Genomic DNA, 18402 nt, shown 5'->3' with positions numbered 1-18402 from the left:
TCCCCTAGTTGTCACACTCTGGCGCCTGTTCGGGTCAATGCACCCTAACCAGCACGTCTTTCAGACTGTGGGAGGAAACCGGAGCACCCGGAGGAAACCCACGCAGACACGGGGAGAATGTGCAGACTCCGCACAGTGATCCAAGCCGGGAATCGAACCAGAGTCCCTGGCGCTGTGAGGAAGCAGTACTAACACTGTGCCACCATGCCGCCCCATTTTATAAAGGTTAATATCCCCACCACATTTCATAGAATCCCACAGTACAGAAGGAGGCCATTCGGCCCATCGAATCTGTACCGACCACAATCCCACCCAGGCCCTATTCCCGCAACCCCTCACATTTACTCTAAAACCCTCTAACCTACGCATCCCGGGACATTAAGGGGCAATTGAGCATGGCCAAGCAATGTAACCTGCACATCTTTGGACTGTGGGAGGAAACCGGAGCACCCGGAGGAAACCCACGCAGACACGGGGAGAATGTGCAAACTCCACACAGACAGTGACCCGAGGTTGGAATTGAACCTGGGTCCCTGGCGCTGTGAGGCACCAGTGCTAACCACTGTGCCACCCTATTTTGAAGCGCAAGAAAATGCCTGTTTCCATTCTGTTGGAAAGATGTCTAATTTCATGTGTTTTGCACATAGAACTTCTAGTTTAAGGAATTGAATTTGAAATGTAGATAAATGGAAACAGTCTCCGTAATGGTGACCATGAAACTATCATGGATTGTTGTCACACAAGTGCCAGGCAATGACCACCTCCAACAAGAGAGAATCTTACCATCGCCCCTTGACAGTTACTGGCAATACCATTGCTGAGTCGTCCCCCCCACTATCAACATCCTGGAAGTTACTCTTGACGAGAAACTCAACTGGACTAACCATATAAATACCATGGTTACAAAAGCAGGTCAGAGGCTAGGAATCCTGCATGGAGTAACTCACCTCTTGACTCCCCAAAGTCTGTCCACCATCTACAAGGCACGAGTCAGGAGTGTGATGGAATACTCCCCACTTGCCTGGATGGGTGCAGCTCCAACAACACAAGAAGCTCAACACCCATCCAGGACAAAGCAGCCCACTTGATTGGCACCACATTCACTCCCTCCACCACTGACAAACAGTTGTAGCAGTGTGTACCAACTACAAGATGCACTGAAGGAACTTCCCAAGGCTCCTTAAGCAGCACCTTCCAAACCCACGACCACTACCATCTAAGATGACATGGGCAACAGACACATGGGGAACACCACTAGCTGGAGGTTCCCCTCCACGCCACTCACCATCCTAACTTTGAAAAATATTGGCCGTTCCTTTATTATTGCTGGGTCAAAATCCTGGAACTCCTTCCCTAACTGCACTATGGGTGTGCCTACAGCACAGGGACTGCAGCGAGTTCGAGAAGGCGGCTCATCACCACCCTCTCAAGGGCAATTAGGGATGGGCAATAAATGCTGTTCCGAGCCAGTGACGCCCACGTCCCTGTAAATGAGAAAAAAACTAGGTTCACTAATGCTCTTTAAGGAAAGAAATTTGTCTTTACCTGGGCTATCCTCTAAAAAGACCTAGCAAGTCACTCAGTTCCAGGGCAGTTAGGGCTGGGCAAACGACTGCTGGTCTTGCCGGTGACACCTACATCCCATAAACGAATACAGGGAAAAAAGTGATCATTAGCCTAGTTTCTCAGTGTATCTGGTTGATTTACAACCACAAGGTTAACGGTTTGAACTGCGTCGCTCTTTAACTCACTTGCTGTGTGGTCACATAGGTTGGTTTTTTTTATTCATTTGTGGGACATGGGCGTCGCTGGCTGGGCCAGCATTTATTGCCCATCCCTAGTTGCCCGAGGGCAGTTGAGAGTCAACCACATTGCTGTGGCTCTGGAGTCACATGGAGGCCAGACCGGTTAAGGATGGCAGATTTCCTTCCCTAAAGGACATTAGTGAACCAGATGGGTTTTTCCGACAATGGTTTCATGGTCATCCGTAGATTCTTAATTCCAGATTTTGTTGAATTTAAATTCCACCAGCTGTCGGATTCGAACCCGGGTCCCCCAGAACATTAGTTGAGTATCTGAATTAATAGTCCAGAGAAAATACCACTAGGCCATCGCCTCTCCTACAGGGTTGTATTGGGTTTATATTGAGGTACCCAGGGGATGGAAATTAATCTAACAGAGAGGGATGAGGGTGCCGAAAGCTGCTTTGTGGGCAACGCTTCCCGTCTTTTCAATAAGGCAGGAGAGGCAGAAGTTACAAAATAAACCTCAGAAGGGCAGAAGCAGCACAGGCACTGTGTAACACACCATGTTTCCAATCCCAAATATCAAGCGTTCTGCCAAATCAGCACAGGTTCAAGTTCCTGCTCGAAGTACCATAAACGCAACATTCAGGAAAATAAACTGAAGGTGCATCTTTCCTCTACAGGTGTAGATTTGATCACAGCCTGTGACATGCGGATATGCTCTCGGGATGCCTGGTTCCAAGTGAAGGCAAGTGTTTTTGTTTCGAGAATTCCTTTGTCAGTGGGTGCTGTGTCATGTGCAATCTGGGAGAGTGGGGAATATACAGTTACGTCACCCACAGGCACTGAGTGAAGACATTTGATTTGATTTATTATTGTCACATGTATCAGTAATACAGTGAAACGTATTGTTTCTTGCGCGCTATACAGACAAAACATACTGTTCATAGAGCACATAGCGGAGAAGGAAAGGAGAGAGTGCAGAATGTAGTGTTACAGTCATAGCTAGGGTGTAGAGAAAGATCAGCTTAATATAAGGTAGGTCCATTCAAAAGTCTGACGGCAGCAGGGAAGAAGCTGTTCTTGAGTCGGTTGGTACGTGACCTCAGACTTTTGTATCTTTTTCCTGACGGAAGAAGGTGGAAGAGAGAATGTCCGGGGTGCGTGGGGTCTTTGATTATGCTGGCTGCTTTGCCGAGGCAGCAGGAAGTGTGAATATGGTGCTCACTCACCTACATTGACTCCTGGTTAAGCAACACCTTCATTTAAAAACTTCTCATCCCTGTTTTCAAACCTCTCCAAGAACGTTGAACCCACTCTCTGCTGACTCAGAGTGAGAGGGCCTCCACTGGGGCAGGGCTGACACTTAACCGTGTGGTAGACATTGAATAAAGAATGACATGTCTTACTCATGGTCATTAAGCAACTTGTCCCAGTAACTGTCAACCTCAAGAGTTTTCTCATCATCTGCATGGTGGACATAGACTATTGGAGGAGCTTGCAAAGTTTGTTTGGCCAAGAAGTGTGACACGCAAGACCCACAGTGCCAACATGAAAATATTGCCAGGCTCATGAACACTCTCCCTGTCCGATTCTCTCTGAACTTTACTCCCCCACCACGGTGGCACAGTGGTTAGCACTGCTGCCTCACAGCGCCAGGGACCGGGGTTCGATTCCCGGTTTGGGTCACTGTCTGTGTGGAGTTTGCACGTTCTCCCCGTGTCTGCATGGGTTTCCTCCGAGTGCTCCGGTTTCCTCCCATAGTCTGAAAGACGTGCTGGTTAGGTGGATTGACCTGAACAGGCGTCTGAGTGTGACGACTGGGGGAATTTCACAGGAACTTCATTGCAGTGTTAATGTAAGCCTTACTTGTGACTAATAAATAACTTTTAACTTTAGGTACTTTACCTGTGAGGGGCAGAACTCACAGACAGCACCGCTGGCCAGCCTCAGAACAAACTGTGGGAGATTCTTCCCCAACACAACCATATCATTGAGCAAATTCAAGTCGACATCTCTTTGCTCATTTCCCCCCCTCCTCCCTGTACCCTCTGAATCCCTGTCTGAACGACTTGTCAAATTTATTCACAATGCGTTGTAGCTGGCTCAAACTTACCACAATATCAGTGACCTACTCTGGGGATGGCACTCACTTGGATTATCCTCCAGTTGGTATCAACTTCTAATTTCTTATCGAGTCATAGAATCCCTACAGTGCAAACGGAGGCCATTCAGCCCATCGAGTCCACACCAGCTCTCCAAGAGAGCATCTTACCCAGGCCCACCACCCTCCCTAACCCCAAGCATTTACCCCACTAATCCCCCTAACCTACATATTTTTGGACACTAAGTGGCAATTTCACATAGCCAATCCACTTAACCTGCACATCTTTGGACTGAGAGTGGAAACCCATGCGGACACGGGGGGAGCGTGCAAACTCCACACAGACAGTCACCAACAACCTGTCCTAGTCCATCCATGCTGATGCTATAGTTAAGAAAGCCCATCAACGCCTCTACTTTCTCAGGAGGCTAAGAAAGTTTGGCACGTCTGCTATGACTCTCACCAAATTTTACAGACACACCACAGAAAGCATTCTTTCCGGATACATACAGCTTGGTATGGCTCCTGCTCTGTCCAAGACCGCAATAAACTTACAAAGGGTTGTGAACGAAGCCCAGTCCATCAAACAAACCAGCCTCCCATCCATTGACTCTGTCTACACTTCCCGCTGCCTCGGCAAAGCAGCCAGCATAATCAAGGACCCCACGCACCCCGGACATTCCCTCTTCCACCTTCTTCCTTCGGGGAAAAGATACAAAAGTCTGATGTCACGTACCAACCGGCTCAAGAACAGCTTCTTCCCTGCTGCTGTCAGACTTTTGAATGGACCTACTTCGCATTAAGTTGATCTTTCTCTACACCCTAGCTATGACTGTAACACTACATTCTGCACTCTCTCCTTTCCTTCTCTATGAATGGTATGCTTTGTCTGTATAGCGTGCAAGAAACAATACTTTTCACTGTGTGTTAATACATGTGACAATAATAAATCAAATGATATCAAGGATGGAATTGACCTGAGTCAGCCTGACCTGACTGTGTCTGGCACCACCTTCACCAGCCTACAACCTCTTCCTAACACCCCCTCCCCTCACTCACTGAGCAGCTGCTGGATCCACTCTCGCCAACCACCCCCTCCCCAGCCGCCCGGCTCCAATGGGCAATTGCCTTACTCAACATACCTACAAAGCCTGAGCGCCGGGCCTGCTTCAGCCCTTTTACCAACCAAGACTCCCTGGTCCTGTCTCACTTCCTAATTCTTCTCCTTGCTGGATGACGTCTCACCATTGGTGATGGCGCAGTTGAAAGTCTCCAACATGGTGGCAACGGGGCCGGCCAGAATGATTCGTCCAGCTCCTCCAATGTCAGGTTCACCCCCCCCCCCCCCCCCCAGCCCTTGCTGCTCCTCCAATTATAAACTCTGTCCCTTATAGACAGGGATGGAGGGGACCTGTGATTGGACGAGTTGGAGAAGCCAGTATGGAAGAGCCAGCATCTGTGATTGGAGGAGCTGCTCCTTACGGATTCTGATTCGCTCGTGTACAGGGGGAGGGGGGGGGGGGGGCTACTTTTCTCTCATTGGGGGCTTTCTAGGCTGTAATAATTTTGCTGCCCTCATGTATTCTGAACCCTGTAATCTAGGCTGACACTTCAGTGTGTGAGGGGGTGCTACACTGTTGGAGGTGCTTTCAACGGGATGAGTTTCTAAACTGAGACTCAGGTGGTCATAAAACATCCCGCGGCACTCCTTGAGACTACGGCTGGAATTTTCCCGCATCGCCTGTCCCAGAATCGGGGCGGGCGAGGCTTGCAGAACGACATTCTCCATTGGCCTTGGGCGGGGCGAGGTGTTAAAATTCCGGCGTACGTGCCCGGGCCAATCTTCGGGTCATTATATAGTTGCCGCTTGTGGGATCTTGCTGTGCGCAAATTACCTGTCATGTTTCTCACAGTGGCCAGACGTTTCAAAATGGTTCCAGTCGCTGTGAATCGCGATGGGACATCCCGAGGAAGGCCAGGGATAAATTGAATCCTTGGATTAATTTTTATAACGAGCTCCTGCTCCACATTTGCTGTGAGCTGTTGTTTAATTTTTCACCTGTCAGGAGTCTTGCGAAACGTAAACTTTTTCTTTCTGTTCTGTCCAGGAAGTGGATATCGGAATGGCAGCAGATGTGGGCACTTTGCAGCGATTTCCCAAAGTTATAGGGAACGCCAGGTAATCGGAAAAAAAAATCATTCCCGGGATGTGGGCTGCATTGTTGCCTGACTTGATTGTCCTTGAGAAGTTGCCTGCTGGGACCGCTGCAGTCCATGTGGTGTAGGTACACCCACGGTGCTGTTAGGGAGGGGCGGCACAGTGGTTAGCGCTGCTGCCTCACAGCGCCAGGGACCCGGGTTCAATTCCCGGCTCGGGTGACAGTCTGTGTGGAGTCTGCACGTTCTCCCCGTGTCTGCGTGGGGTTTCCTCCGGGTGCTCCGGTTTCCTCCCACAGTCTGAAAGACGTGCTGGTTAGGGTGCATTGACCCGAACAGGTGCCGGAGTGTGGCGACCAGGGGATTTTCACAGTCACTTCATTGCAGCGTTAATGTAAGCCTTACTTGTGACACTCATCAATAAACCTTAACTTTAGTTCCAGGATTTTGACCCAGCGGCGGTTTTGCAATCAGCAAGAGCAGCAACTAAAGCAGGCTCCAGTGAGGCCTTGTCTTGGCCTCTGTTTGTGTGTAGCCGATTTCCATTGAGATTGAGACTCCAGAGCACCAGTGAAGGTGGACTGCTGCACTGTCAGAGGTGCTGCCCTGAATCTCAGGCACCCTCCTGTTACTGACTCCTGCCCAGTGCTCCTCACTGTCCATCCTTCTTTCCTGTTCTCTTATTTTCTCTCTGCCTCCTTCCGATACGCTGCTACTGCCTTTTCCTAAGCTGCTGACCTTAGGTGCAAAACAGATTTACTTTGTCGTTTTTTTGAACACGTTTATTTGCCAGGAAGAATTACACAGAATTTATAGAACAGAAATAGGCCGTTAGTCCAGTAGGTCATGCCAAGCGAGCCTCCTCCCACCTCCCTACGTCTATCCGGATATACTTTTAATCTTTCCTTCCTCGTGTCTTTATCTAGTTCTATTCACATGCAATGCATCTCCACCACAACGTTCCACATTACTCTCTCGAGTAAAGAAATTTCTCCAGAATTTCTTACTGCTTTTTATAGTGACTATTTCATACATATGATAACATGTTAGCTTCTGTTAGGGACCAGATCAGAAACCTCAAGGTATATTGTGAAGTTAGACTAGACCCCAACTATTTTCTTTTTTTGGCATTAGTGTGAAGATAATGTGTTTCACTCCAGGTGTGATTTTATTGACACACTAGGGAGCTTTTATCAAAGCAAACTTTATTTTAACATTACGGTTTAACTATAACAAATGAATTAGCTTAACTTTTACCAATTTAAATAATTAAACGTGACCAGGAACAATTCCTAACTGCTAATCTATCTCTATTAGTTCCAATTTAAATAATATTCCTCTTATAGACTTAAACCCCTCTTCAAAATCAGTTAGAAAACAACACAAGCTTGTGTGTTTTTACTTGTTAACAGTCCTAGTGCCTTTGAACACATGTGGAGAGAGACCTGTCTTCTGACACTCAAACAGCAGTCTCCAGAGAGCGAGTGAGAGACAGAGACATGTCTTGCTTCTTTCAAGACCACTGCTTGTCTTTCCCTGTAAGCTTAGTTCCTTCCATCTTGTCAATAAATATACTCTGAAACCCCGTGGGAAAAAACAAAATGCGTTAACTCGGATTAAAACAAACACCCCTTTAACTAAATAAAAGCAAATTACTGGAACCTGAAACCAAAAGAGAAAATGCTGGAAAATCTCAGCAGGTCTGGGAGAGAAAAGAGCTGACGTTTCGAGTCCAGATGACCCTTTGTCAAACTGAAGGGCATCGAAAGTGGGAGATATTTATCCTGCAGGGTGATGAAATTCAACGTGGGCAAGTGCGAGGTCGTACACTTTGGAAAAAAGAATAGAGGCATGGACTATTTTCTAAACGGTGACAAAATTCATAATGCTAAAGTGCAAAGGGACTTGGGAGTCCTAGTCCAGGATTCTCTAAAGGTAAACTTGCAGGTTGAGTCCGTAATTAAGAAAGCAAATGTAATGTTGTCATTTATCTCAAGAGGCTTGGAATACAAAAGCAGGGATGTACTTCTGAGGCTTTATAAAGCACTGGTTAGGCCCCATTTGGAGTACTGTGAGCAATTTTGGGCCCCACACCTCAGGAAGGACATACTGGCACTGGAGCGGGTCCAGCGGAGATTCACACGGATGATCCCAGGAATGGTAGGCCTGACATACGATGAACGTCTGAGGATCGTGGGATTATATTCATTGGAGTTTAGGAGGTTGAGGGGAGATCTGATAGAAACTTACAAGATAATGAACGGCTTAGATAGGATGGACGTAGGGAAGTTGTTTCCATTAACAGGGGAGACTAGGACGCGGGGGCACAGCCTTAGAATAAAAGGGAGTCACTTTAGAACAGAGATGAGGAGAAATTTCTTCAGCCAGAGAGTGGTGGGTCTGTGGAATTCATTGCCACAGAGGGCTGTGGAGGCCGAGACGTTGAGCGTCTTCAAGACAGAAATTGATAAATTCTTGATTTCTCGAGGAATTAAGGGCTATGGGGAGAGAGCGGGTAAATGGAGTTGAAATCAACCATGATTGAATGGTGGAGTGGACTCGATGGGCCGAATGGCCTTACTTCCGCTCCTATGTCTTATGGTCTTATGGTCTTATGGAATGAAAGATAAGGCATAGCCACAAAAACAAGGGGTAAAGGCTGCTAATGGCAGTCCATAGAGAGAATAGAAGGTGTGAGTGGCCAAACAGCAGAGAAGCTGAAATCAGAGGGTAAACTGTGACAGATGAAGATGTGGGGGGAGGGGGAGATGGATGAGAAAAGAGAAGCAAAGGGGAATAAAATAGGGGGAAAAGAGTGGGGGGAAGAAAAATAAAGACAATAAAGACAATAAAGAAATAAAAGGTAGAGAACAGTAAAAAATTAAATGAAATGAAAACAAAGGGGTGGAGGTGGGGTAGAGCGGATCATCTGAAGTTGTTGAATTTGATGCTGAGACCGGAAGGCTGTAAAGTGCCGAGCCGGAAGATGAGATGCTGTTCCTCCAGTTTGCGTTGAGCTTCATTGGAACATTGCAGCAGGCCAAGGACAGACATGGGGGCATGGGAGCAGGATCGTGTGTTAAAATGGCAAACAACGAGAAGGTCGGGGTCCTGATTACGCACAGACCGAAGGTGCTCAGCAAAGCGATCACCCAGTCTACGCTTGGTCTCTCCGATATAGAGGAGACCACATTGGGAGCAGCGGATGCAATAGACCAAATTGAAAGAGGCGCAGATGAAACACTGCTTAACCTGGGATGAGTGTTTTGGACCTTGGATGTTAAATATGGAAGAGGTAAAAGGGCAGGTGTTACACCTTCTGCGATTGCATGGGAAGGGCCATGGGTGATGGGAGAGGTTAAGATTAATTGTTAGCTTGCTTCTCGGCATGTAAGATGCCTGGTGCAGACAAATTGGCACCATATAAACAGCTGAATTCTAAACATATCCCTTACAGGAAACATGAAAATACAATTCTTAAAGGCACAGTGTTGTCACACTATGGATTAATTGGTCACACTCTCACCTTTAAAGCAGAAGGTTATGGGTTTAAGTCCAGCACCAAAAGACTAGATTGAAACTCCAGAGCACCAGTGAGGGAGGAGTGCTGCACTGTCAGTGGTGATGCCCTACAGATGAGTTGTTAAGCTCTGCCTGCGCCCTGAGGTGGATATAAAAGATGCATTTTGAATAAGAGTAGTGTCCCGGCCAATATTTATCACTCAATCAGCATCACTAACAAAACAGATAATCTGATCATCTGTTTGTGGGAGCTTGCTGTGTACAAAATGGCTGCTGTGTTTCCCACAGCAGTGGCCATATTGGCTGGACAGCATGTTGGGATGTCCTGAGATTTCCCTTTATGTCCCCTAGTCTTGGGCGCCCAGCCTAAAAGGGACAATATTTTCTCCCAAGGTTCATCTCTCTGGACAGAATGCAACAAAACTGAAACAGGATCCAAACTATAATTGGTCTAGGTCAACAGCACAAAACAGGCCGTAGCGAATTGTCCACTCATTTCACTCCGAGGCCTATTCTCTCTTCCATTGAAGTCAAACTGGACACCCATTGCACAACTGGAAAAAGGCAAACTGCACGGTGGCACAGTGGTTAGCACTGCTGCCTCACAGCTCCAAAGGTTCGATTTCGGCCTTGGGTAACTGTTTGGAGTCTGCACATTCTCCCCGTCTCTGTGTGGGTTTCCTCTGGGTGTGCCTATTTCCTCCCACAGTCCAAAGATGTGTAGATTAGGTGGACTGGCCATGTTAAATTGCCCCTTAGTGTCCAAAGATGTGCAGGTTAGGTGGATTGGCCATGCTAAATTGCCCCTTAGTGTCCAGTGATGTGCAGGTTAGGTGGACTGGCCATGTTAAATTGCTCCTTAGTGTCCAAGGATTAGCAGGTTAGGTGGATTGGCCATGCTAAATTGCCCCTTAGTGTCCAAAGATGTGCAGGTTAGGTGGATTGGCCATGCTAAATTGCCCCTTAGTGTCCCAACATGTGCAGGTTAGGTGGATTGGCCATGCTAAATTGCCCCTTAATGTCCCAACATGTGTAGGTTAAGGGGGGTTAGCAGGGTATAAATACATGGGGTTACGGGGTAGGGCAATGGGCCTGATTAAGATGCTCTGTCAGAGAGTCAGTGTAGACTCGATGGGCCAAATGGCCTCCTTCTGCACTATAGGAATTCTATGATTCTATCCTTTCTGCCTCTGAGGGAGAGCCTCAGATTCTAAAACCGTCTGGAGGCTGAAGTTGAACGGGATCTGGCAAACTTATTTTTAATCAGTGCGTAGCTGAGGTTCGAAACAGTAATTCTCGCAGGATCAGCCATTCGTTTAGGGAAAGTTTGAATTGTCAGTGTTAAATACATTTGGATTTAACCAGCAGATATATTGGGTGTGTGTGTGGGTGAGGATGATATATGAATGGTAATCAGGGTGTTCTTTTTATCCTATTTGTGTTTTCTAGTCTGGTGAATGAACTGATCTACACAGCGAGGAAGATGATGGCAGATGAAGCACTGAGCTGTGGTCTGATGAGGTAATATGTCTGGTTTAATGTCTCGTTCAACCCGGTCTCAACTATGTTCACTGCTCTTGTGGTCTGTAAGACTCTTGCTGCTCAACCCAATGTCCCAGCTATCCCCTGTTTGTGTGTGCTCAACCGTTCATTTCATTGACATTACCAAACCATAATAATGTATTTTGACAAGACGTTTGGCTTTCAGGGGCCGGACATATCCATGATCAGTCAGGCACCGGGTGTCTGCTTGCGGCTCCTTGTGGCAGAGAAACTGAACTGGGTCACTGAGTTAGTGCACCTCACGCCAGCTCCCATTCACTGGTAACTCTCACCTCAAGAGTTCAGGGTGGGGAAGGGCCTGGATAAGGTGCTCTGTCCGAGAGAGAGTCAGTGCAGAGTCGATGGGCTGAATGGCCTCCTCCTGCACTTTAAGGGTTCTATGAGAAACCCTTTTGTACTAAGTTAGCTAGTCTCAGAATGGCGGTGGACCACTATGTTTGGCCCCAGTGAGCCCAGGTACAGAGAAGTAATTGCTACTATGCATTGGTTGCCTCCTCACAGAGTATCTGAAAAATTCCAGACCAGGTCGACGCTAGACTTGGCTTTGCTTGCTCCTCCCCCCATCGTTCAATAGACTGGTAATACGCACTGACCATTGACGAATGGACACTGGGGAATTGGCATGTTGGACCTTGCCCGACGTAAGAAGGGCGAACGTAGAATCCCTACAGTGCAGAAGGAGGCCATTCGACCCGTCAAGTCTGCACCAACAACAATCCCACCAAGGTCCTATCCCCGTAACCACACACATTTAGCCTACTAAACCCTCTAACCAATGCAACCCGGGATACTAAGGGACAATTTAGCCAATCAACTGCTCATCTTTGGACTGTGGGAGGAAACTGGACCACCTGGAGGAAACCCACGCAGACATGGGGAGAATGTGCAGACTCCGCACAGACAGTGACCCAAGCCGGGAATCAAATACAGGTCCCTGGCGCTTTGAGGCGGCAGCGCTAACCACTGTGCCACCGTGCCACCCACAAACTTATTTTCTTGCCTCTTGTCCAAAGCCGCACTTTCGAAGACAAAGAAGCCATGTTGGATGGTGCCTTTGAGATGGCATCTGAGATAGCGAGCAAGAGCCCAGTGGCAGTGCAAGGAGCCAAGCTGAACCTGATCTATTCCAGGGACCACTCGGTTAAGGATGGCCTGAATTATATTGTGAGTATGAAAGAAATGATTGAGGCTTATGTAACCGGTCAGTGGGCAGCCTCGATGACCCGATCTCTCAGCCCCCTTTCGATTGGTGTGTGGGGCACCATTGAATGTTGCATTGGCATTTCCACACCAAAGGTATTTTAGATTGTACCATGAATGCCATGATTTAAGTACCATTGCTTTAATTCTGACGATCAACATTGCTGTCTGAAATCGCAAACCCGGATTCTCAGAGAAAAATTTGTCACACTGGGGGAGGCGATGGCTAGTGGTATTATTGCTAGACTATTTATCCAGAAACCCAACTAATGTTCTGGGGAGCCGGGTTCAAATCCACCATGGCAGATGGTGGAATTTGAATTCACAAAAGTATGGAATTTAGAATCTACTGATGACCATGAAACCATTGTCGGAAAAGCCCATCTGGTTCACTCATGTCCCTTTAGGGAAGGAAATCTGATGTCCTTATCCGGTCTGGCCTACATGTGACTCCAGAGCCACAACAATGTGGTTGACTCTCAACTGCCCTTGGGCAACTAGGGATGGGCAATAAATGCTGGCCCAGCCAGTGACGGCCATGTCCCATGAATGAATAAAAAAAGTAACCATTTATTCCATTACCTTGGGGGGATTTCCAGTCTCCCATGCAACAGGATATCAAAAGAATCCTGTGAAAATCCAAGGCCTCGCAGTATCATAGTTAGTATGACATATGTTTTGAAAGCTTAAAGGGCCTCTTTGTTTCAAAGACGCAACAGAAACATGTCTTGTGGATAGTCTGAGATCTGAGCACAGTTTATGTTCTTATAGTCTATCCCTTTGAGGCCACTGCTTGGGCACTTCTAGTGGAAGTTATTTCTAGGGGAATTTATTGAAGTTGCGGCCAGTGGTCAGAGTTCAGTTGCTTCATGAGGAAGCTCCAGTGGTCATTCAGAGTTCAATTGCTGCGCGAGGAAATGTTGTAGAGTACCGGGTTTTAAGCTACAGCTCGGGGGTGGGGCAGGGGGGGGAGAGAAATGCACCTTTTCTGAAAACCAAGTGGAAATTTGAAATGTGAAAGAAACTCTCAAATGTTTATGTAAATAGATATTTGAACAAAAAGCTTTGTAATGTTGCCTGGCCTGTCATTTGTCAATTCCCTCTGCCTTGTCCCAAGACATTTCCTCATTTACCGTCACATTCCATTTCTCTAGTTATTTGTTCCCCTTTGGCATTGCTCATCAGGATTAAAGTTTGGAAAAAATTATATAGGCGACTATTGTTATTTAAGGTGACAGTTCCTGTTATATAAATAAACATATACATCAGTGATCTTCCCACACACCTCTGTGACTATAATCCACCCAAAGTATTCTCTCATTATTGTTTTTTGTTCATTCGTGGGACATGGGCGTCGCTGGCTGGGCCAGCATTTATTGCCCATCCCTAGTTGCCCGAGGGCAGTTGAGAGTCAACCACATTGCTGTGGCTCTGGAGTCACATGTAGGCCAGACCTGGTAAGGACGGCAGATTTCTTTCCTTAAAGGGACATTAGTGAACCAGATGGGTTTCCCTGACAATCGGCAATGGTTTCACGGTCATCAGTAGATTCTGAATTCCAGATACTTTTCATTGAATTCAAATTCCACCATCTGCCGTGGCGGGATTCGAACCCAGGTCCCCAGAGCATTAGCTGAGTTTCTGGATTAATAGATAATACCACTAGGCAATTGCCTGGTGTGTACAATGGGCAGGAATCACCAATAAGAAGTCTCACAACACCAGGTTAAAGTCCAACAGGTTTATTTGGTAGCAAATACCATAAGCTTTCAGAGCGCTGCTCCTTCGTCAGATGGAGTGGAAATGTGCTCTCAAACAGTGCACAGAGACACAAAATCAAGTTACAGAATACTGATTAGAATGCGAATCCCTAAAGCCAGCCAGGTCTTAAAGGTACAGACAATGTGGGTGGAGGGAGCATTAAACACAGGTTAAAGAGATGTGTATTGTCTCCAGACAGAACAGCTAGTGAGATTCTGCAAGCCCAGGAGGCGAGCTGTGGGGGTTACTGATAATGTGACATAAATCCAACATCCCGGTTTAGGCCGTCCTCATGTGTGCGGAACCTGGCTATCAGTTTCTGCTCAGTGACTCTGCGCTGTCGTGTGTCGTGAAGGTCGCCTTGGAGAACGCTTACCTGAAGATCCAAGGCTGAATGCCCGTGACTGCTGAAGTGCTCCCCCACAGGAAGAGAACAGTCTTGCCTGGTGATTGTCGAGCGCTCGGGAACAGGCCCTTCGGCCCACAAAGTTGTGGCGAACGTTACGCCAAAATTAAACTAATCCCTTCTGCCTGCCCTTGTTCCATGTTCCTCTATTCCTTGCATGTTCGTGTGCTTATCTAAAAGCCCCTTAAATGCCCCTATTGTTTGTTGCCTTTCAGGCTACATGGAACATGTCGATGCTACAAGCAGATGACCTTATAAAGTCTGCTCAGGCGGCAATGGAGAAGAAGTCTCCGAAAGACGTGCCTTATTCCAAACTGTGATGGCAGTGGATTCAAAGTTCTGTATCACCCTCTGCACTGATGATTTCTCTAATGCTGCTGATTTTTAAAACAAATAAACTTAATGAATATTTGTCTACAAAGGAAATATATTGACAATGGAGATACATGTTATATTGAATCATTTTTTACAGCCTTTGATTTTGTTTGCCTCTGTTTCCAGCTTCCGACTTGCAGCCTCACAGCAGTAATCATGGGAAATTTATTCTGCTTTACACAATCAAGGTTGAATCACTCGTAGCATCAGATTTAAATGAAATAGGATTGGGTGCAGTCAGTTCTGCATTGGGAATCCATGTACTGTGTCCTGATCAATACTAATCCCTCAACCATTCATACAAAACAGATCAACTGCTCTGTATTTCATTGTTGTTGGTGGGAATAGAGTTACAGGTGCACTGCAGGAATTCACTAAGGCTCCTTAGGCAGCACCTTCCAAAACCCACGACCACTACCATCTAGAAGAACAAGTGCAGCAGATACCGGGGAACACCCCCACCTGGAGGTTCATAGAAACCCTACAGTACAGAAAGAGGCCATTCGGCCCATCGAGTCTGCACCGACCACAATCCCACCAGGCCCTACCCCCATATCCACCCACTAATCCCTCTAACCTACGCATCTCAGGACACTAAGGGGCAATTTTAGCACGGCCAATCAACCTAACCCGCACATCTTTGGACTGTGGGAGGAAACCGGAGCACCCGGAGGAAACCCACGCAGACACGAGGAGAATGTGCAAACTCCACACAGACAGTGACCCAAGCTGGGAATCAAACCCAGGTCCCTGGAGCTGTGAAGCAGCAGTGCTAACCCACTGTGCTACCGTGCCGCCCCAGTCACTCACCATCCTGAATTGGAAATATATCAGCTGTTCCTTCACTGTCGCTGGGTCGAAATCCTGAAACTCCCTCCCTAACGGCACTGTGAGTGTACCTAACATCACACGGACAGCAGCGGTTCAAGATGGTGGCTCTCCCCCACCTTCTGAAGGGCAACCAGGGCTGGATAATAAAGGCTGGTCTAGCCAGCGATGCCAACATCCCACGAACAAATAAAAAAAGTCAAGTTCAAACCCTAACTCTTTCAACTAACCAATTAATCTCCTAACCATATGGAGTGCGCCTGGATACTAAAACAAAGAACTTGCTTTACTCAAATTGGTGTTTGCGTTTTCCTAAATTGCAACAGTGATGACACTTTAAAAAGACTTAATTGGCTGTAATTGGGATGTGAAAGATGCTATATAAATGCAAGTTCTTGCTTCCTTTCTTGCAGTGTTCATTCTGACCAGTTGCTGTTGCCCCTGCCTCAACCCACCCATAGAACCACGATTTTTCCACATTATATTACTGCTCCGAATCCTTGCTTTCTGATCGGGGTGAGATGGTGCGAAACCTCTTTTCATTCATTGTGTGAACATGAGTAACTTGCCTCCCAGATCCTGAGCAAACAACTGGGAGGAAGAACCGAAGAGGTCAGAAACAGCGCTGGAGGACGTGCACCAGAGGCTGGGGTGATGACTGACCTGTTAGTGTAGGGAAGGGTGCACAGGCCCTCCAAACAGGACGCTAACAAACAAAGGAGGATTCTGGTTATATAATATTGGGGGGGATTCATCACCTGGGTGTGTCCATTGGGATTCGAGAGGTTCAACCTTTAAAAAAACAAGACTCCCATTTCTGTAACACAACCTCAGGATGTTTCTCAGAGATTGTCAGCCACTCAAGTACTTTCTGAATTGTAGCCACACTTACAACGGGCGGCACGGTAGCACAGTGGTTAGCACTGCTGCTTCACAGCTCCAGGGACCTGGGTTCGATTCCCGGCTTGGGTCACTGTCTGTGTGGAGTTTGCACATTCTCCTCGTGTCTGCGTGGGTTTCCTCCGGGTGCTCCGGTTTCCTCCCACAGTCCAAAGATGTGCGGGTTAGGTTGATTGGCCATGCTGAAAATTGCCCTTAGTGTCCTGAGATGCATAGGTTGGAGGGATTAGTGGGTAGATATGGGGGTAGGGCCTGGGTGGGATTGTGGTCGGTGCAGACTCGATGGGCCGAATGGCCTCTTTCTGTACTGTAGGGTTTTCTATGATTTCTACAAAGTAGGGCAAAGCTTCGCAAATGTTCTGTTTCTGTAGAGCTCCCTCTACATTATAATAATTCCAGACCCCTGTAACACAAGTATTTTTTTGTCTCTCTGTATTAAATTACAAAACAAACACTGCCTTATCTTTATATATTTTATGCTTGGTAATTAAATGTCTGTATTTCAAATACTTGTGCTCAAATTGCACTCGTGGTTCGGGTATACCTCCACAAATAAAACTGAAATTCAAGTAGCTCGTCTCTGTATTGGCTTAATTTCTCAAGGTTAATTGTGACTTGATGTCTTTTACTCACACTTGTGCCTCCGGGGTATACTCCAACCCTTAGAGAGCAATAAGGAAGGGATTTCTGCATCATCACTTTGATCTTTTGAAGCTTAGGGTTGTATTTAAGATTTATCCCTATCTGGTGTTTAATATGCTAGTTTTGATGTTTCTCCTTCTTTGTAGTTTAACTCGCTCCCACTGAAAAAACTCTATTGGTAAAGATGTGGCATAGTGGTATTCGCATTCCAACCATTATTCATGTAAATGAAATCTGTGTCTTTATATGCCCTGTTTGTGAACAGAATTCCCACTCACCTGAAGAAGGGGCTTGGAGCTCCGAAAGCTTGTGTGGCTTTTGCTACCAAATAAACCTGTTGGACTTTAACCTGGTGTTGTTAAACTTCTTACTGTGTTTACCCCAGTCCAATGCTGGCATCTCCACATCATAGTGGTATTAACCCTGGATAGTAATCCAGAGACCCAGGGTAGTCTTTTTATTCATTCGTGGGACGTGGGCGTCGCTGGCTAGGTCCAGCATTTATTGCCCATCCCTAGTTGCCCCTTGAGAAGGTGGTGGTGAGGTGCCTTCTTGAATCGCTGCAGTCCACGTGCTGTGGGTTGACCCACAATGCCATTAGTGAGGGAATTCCAGGATTTTAACCCAGCGACTGCGAAGGAACGGCCGATATATTTCCAAGTCACGATGATGAGTGGCTCGGAGGGGAACTTGCAGGTGGCGATGGTCCCATGTATCTGCTATCCTTGTCCTTCTAGATGGTCGTGGGTTTGGAAGGTGCGGCCTAAGGATCTTTGGTGAATTGCTGTGGGGACCTGGGTTTGAATCCCACCATGGGAGACTTGAGTTCGGTAAAAATTTGGAATTAAAAGAATGATGACCGTGAAACCATTGTTGACTGTTGTAAAAACCCATCTGGTTCACTAATGTCCTTTAGGGAAGGAAAACTGCTCTCCTTACCCCGTCTGGCCTACATGTGACTCCAGATCCACAACAATGTTAAAATGCCCTCTGAAATGGCTCAGCAAGCCACTCAGTTTAAGGACAATTAGGGATGGGCAATAAATGCTGGCCCAGCCAGCGACGCCCACATCTCAAGAATGAATAAAAATAAAATGACATCTAGCAACAACATATTATACTACCCGAGAATATGTTTATTTCTGTAATAAACATTGGGCATTTAGGGATGGGCATAAATGCCAGTCTTGCCCACAGCC

At 46.9% G+C, this 18402-nt stretch overlaps 1 protein-coding gene across 2 annotated transcripts in view; it reads left to right on the top strand.

Moving 5' to 3' along the window:
* ech1 (enoyl CoA hydratase 1, peroxisomal) overlaps positions 1–17132 on the top strand; it is a 37083-nt gene extending 19951 nt beyond the window's left edge. Inside the window, exons 6-11 of one of the 2 annotated variants that reach the window (XM_078241660.1) lie at positions 2429–2493; positions 5958–6028; positions 10978–11049; positions 12105–12255; positions 14674–15319; positions 16839–17132. In XM_078241660.1, the coding sequence (XP_078097786.1) occupies positions 2429–2493; positions 5958–6028; positions 10978–11049; positions 12105–12255; positions 14674–14778 (464 nt within the window). In that variant the 3' untranslated portion in view covers positions 14779–15319; positions 16839–17132. Of the gene's footprint in view, positions 1–2428; positions 2498–5957; positions 6029–10977; positions 11050–12104; positions 12256–14673; positions 15320–16838 lie in introns of those variants that run through there. The other variant, XM_078241661.1, reaches the window with a different exon arrangement.
* The last annotated feature ends 1270 nt before the right edge of the window (positions 17133–18402 follow it).

The sequence above is a fragment of the Mustelus asterias genome, chromosome 24 (genome assembly GCF_964213995.1).
Source record: "Mustelus asterias chromosome 24, sMusAst1.hap1.1, whole genome shotgun sequence".
Classification (NCBI taxonomy): Eukaryota; Metazoa; Chordata; class Chondrichthyes; order Carcharhiniformes; family Triakidae; genus Mustelus; species Mustelus asterias.
Note: the sequence above shows the minus strand (reverse complement) of the source record. Positions and strands in the feature narration are given on the sequence as shown.